Below are 1,996 nucleotides of genomic sequence, written 5' to 3'. Positions count from 1 at the left end.
GCGTCTCAAGGCGAGCGGGAGCCGGGGGTATTAGGTATGTGTCGTCATGTAGGATCCATGGCCCAGGTCGGTTCTTTTTATAATTATAACCCCACCACTAACTGTGGTCAGTGGGAGCGGCTTGAGCACGAACTTTGCCGGCAAACGGAGTCGCACAATGGCAGCACGGAGCGGGCTGATATTAATGGCACAGCACGAGGCGTGAGCTCCCAGTCACCGGTTCAAGGCACGTGGTCACGGCATGTGCCATGGCAGGCGTGGCAGGATGACTATGCGAGCATTGGCAGGCTTCAGGCACAATTGGGGGATGTCTTGGAAAAGGTGAAGCGTTATGAAGAATATATCGAGGAGGTGCAACGTGGAGTGGACGAGTCACAACGGCACGCAGACGCGCTTCAGAAAAATTACGTGTACGGGGGGACACAGCGATTGGACGATTTACTGGAACGAATTCGGTGGCAAAAACATGACTTGGCCAATAGAGTCGACAAATTACGTGGGAAAAAGAATTTGGTAGTGTTTTATACCCGTCAGTTGGAATATGCGAAGAGCAAACTGAACAAAAGAATAGAGGAACAGCAGATTGGTATCTCCCAGGAAAGGAAACAATGGGAGGAAGAATGGAAAACCGAGCTCGAAAAGAAACAAAAGGAGCACGACTTGGAAGTAAAACAATTAATGGAAAAATTATTGGAGGAAGCAAGGCGGTTCAAAGAACTGGAGGGGAGAGTGAGGGAAATACAGTTGGAAGAGAAAAAATGTGAACACGATGGGGAGTTGGAACAATTGAAGGAAGAGATAAGAACAGGCAATCAGGAAAGAGAAAGCCTAGAATGGAAGATAAAAAGAGGAGAGNNTTGCTGGAAAAGTCAGAACAGTTCGAAGAACTGCAGGGAGAATTGAGGGAGGAAGGAGAAAGGAAAACAAAGCTCGAAAAGGAAAAACGCGAACAAGATGGAGAATTGGAACTACTGAAGCGAGAGGTAAGGGCAAGCCAGGCGCTGCCACGTGCTGGGACGAACGAGCTGGGGGGGAGTGCAACGGCTGTCAGGCCCGCGGTCGGGGCGGGCGAGAAAATAATTCGGGAGACGTGTAAGACGAGACACGAGGTAAAGAAGGTATTAGAAAAATTAAAAGAAAGCCAGGAGGAGACAGAGGAGGGATTGAAGGTCGAAACGGTGGAGTGTGAGAAAAGACTTCAAGACATGACGAAGAGAGTTGATAAGCTGGGACTGGAGGGAAAAACGGAGACAGAGGAACTGGGAAGACGGGTAGAAAACCACTTGAACAGTTAGAAGCCAAAGCAAAGTCTGAGTGTGCGGAGATGAGAAAGGAATTGGAAAAGAAAGTTTCTGAGTTACAGAAACACCAAAACAAAGAGAGGGAACTACAAAACGAACTGAGAGTGTTAAAAGAGGAAAGGAAGAGAACGGAAAATGAAACTTTAAGAAACCACACTGTACAGATCGAACAGCTGGAAGCGAAGGCCAGACTAAAGAATGAGGAACAAGAAAGAGTAATGAAGGAAGAACGAATGAGACAGGAGAAAGAAATCAGTCAGTTGAAAGAAATGACGAGATTGCAGAAGGAGGAACAAGAAAGACAGTGGAATAGAAAACTGAAAGAGTATGAATTTGAAACTGAACGACAAAAGGAAAAAAATAGGTTTGAATACGAGGAGAAAGTAAAGGAGCAAGGAATGAAGCAGGAAGGAGAAATCAGGAGATTGAAGGACACAACGAGATTGGAGAGGGAAGAACGAGAGGAACAATGGAATAGAAAACAAAAAGAACATGAATCTGAGGTTGACCAATTGAAAGAAAAGCTGAGGCTGGAGTACGAGGAGATAGACAAAGAACAGCGAATGAAACACAAACAGGAGATTAACCAAATGAAGAAAACCATGAAACTGGAGAAGGAAGGACAGGAGAGGAAACGAGGAAGAGTAATGAGACAGCAGCAAATGAAACACAAAAAGGAGATTAACCAAATGAAG

The 1,996-nt window shown here is 45.7% G+C and overlaps 1 protein-coding gene across 1 annotated transcript; it reads left to right on the top strand.

Moving 5' to 3' along the window:
- Positions 1–57: 57 nt before the first annotated feature.
- On the top strand, positions 58–1,945 carry LOC117124494 (golgin subfamily A member 6-like protein 22; the record flags this gene model as incomplete). Its single annotated transcript, XM_033270721.1, has 2 exons — positions 58–868; positions 1,239–1,945. Coding segments are annotated over exons 1-2 (1,518 nt in total), but the record flags the coding sequence as incomplete, so codon positions are not given.
- Positions 1,946–1,996: the final 51 nt, after the last annotated feature.

Source organism: Anneissia japonica, unplaced genomic scaffold, assembly GCF_011630105.1.
Source record: "Anneissia japonica isolate Jap-2015-1 unplaced genomic scaffold, ASM1163010v1 scaffold38225_len1949_cov71, whole genome shotgun sequence".
NCBI classification, from domain to species: Eukaryota; Metazoa; Echinodermata; class Crinoidea; order Comatulida; family Comatulidae; genus Anneissia; species Anneissia japonica.
The sequence above is the reverse complement of the archived record's forward strand: the minus strand, read 5'-3'. Positions and strand labels throughout refer to the sequence as shown.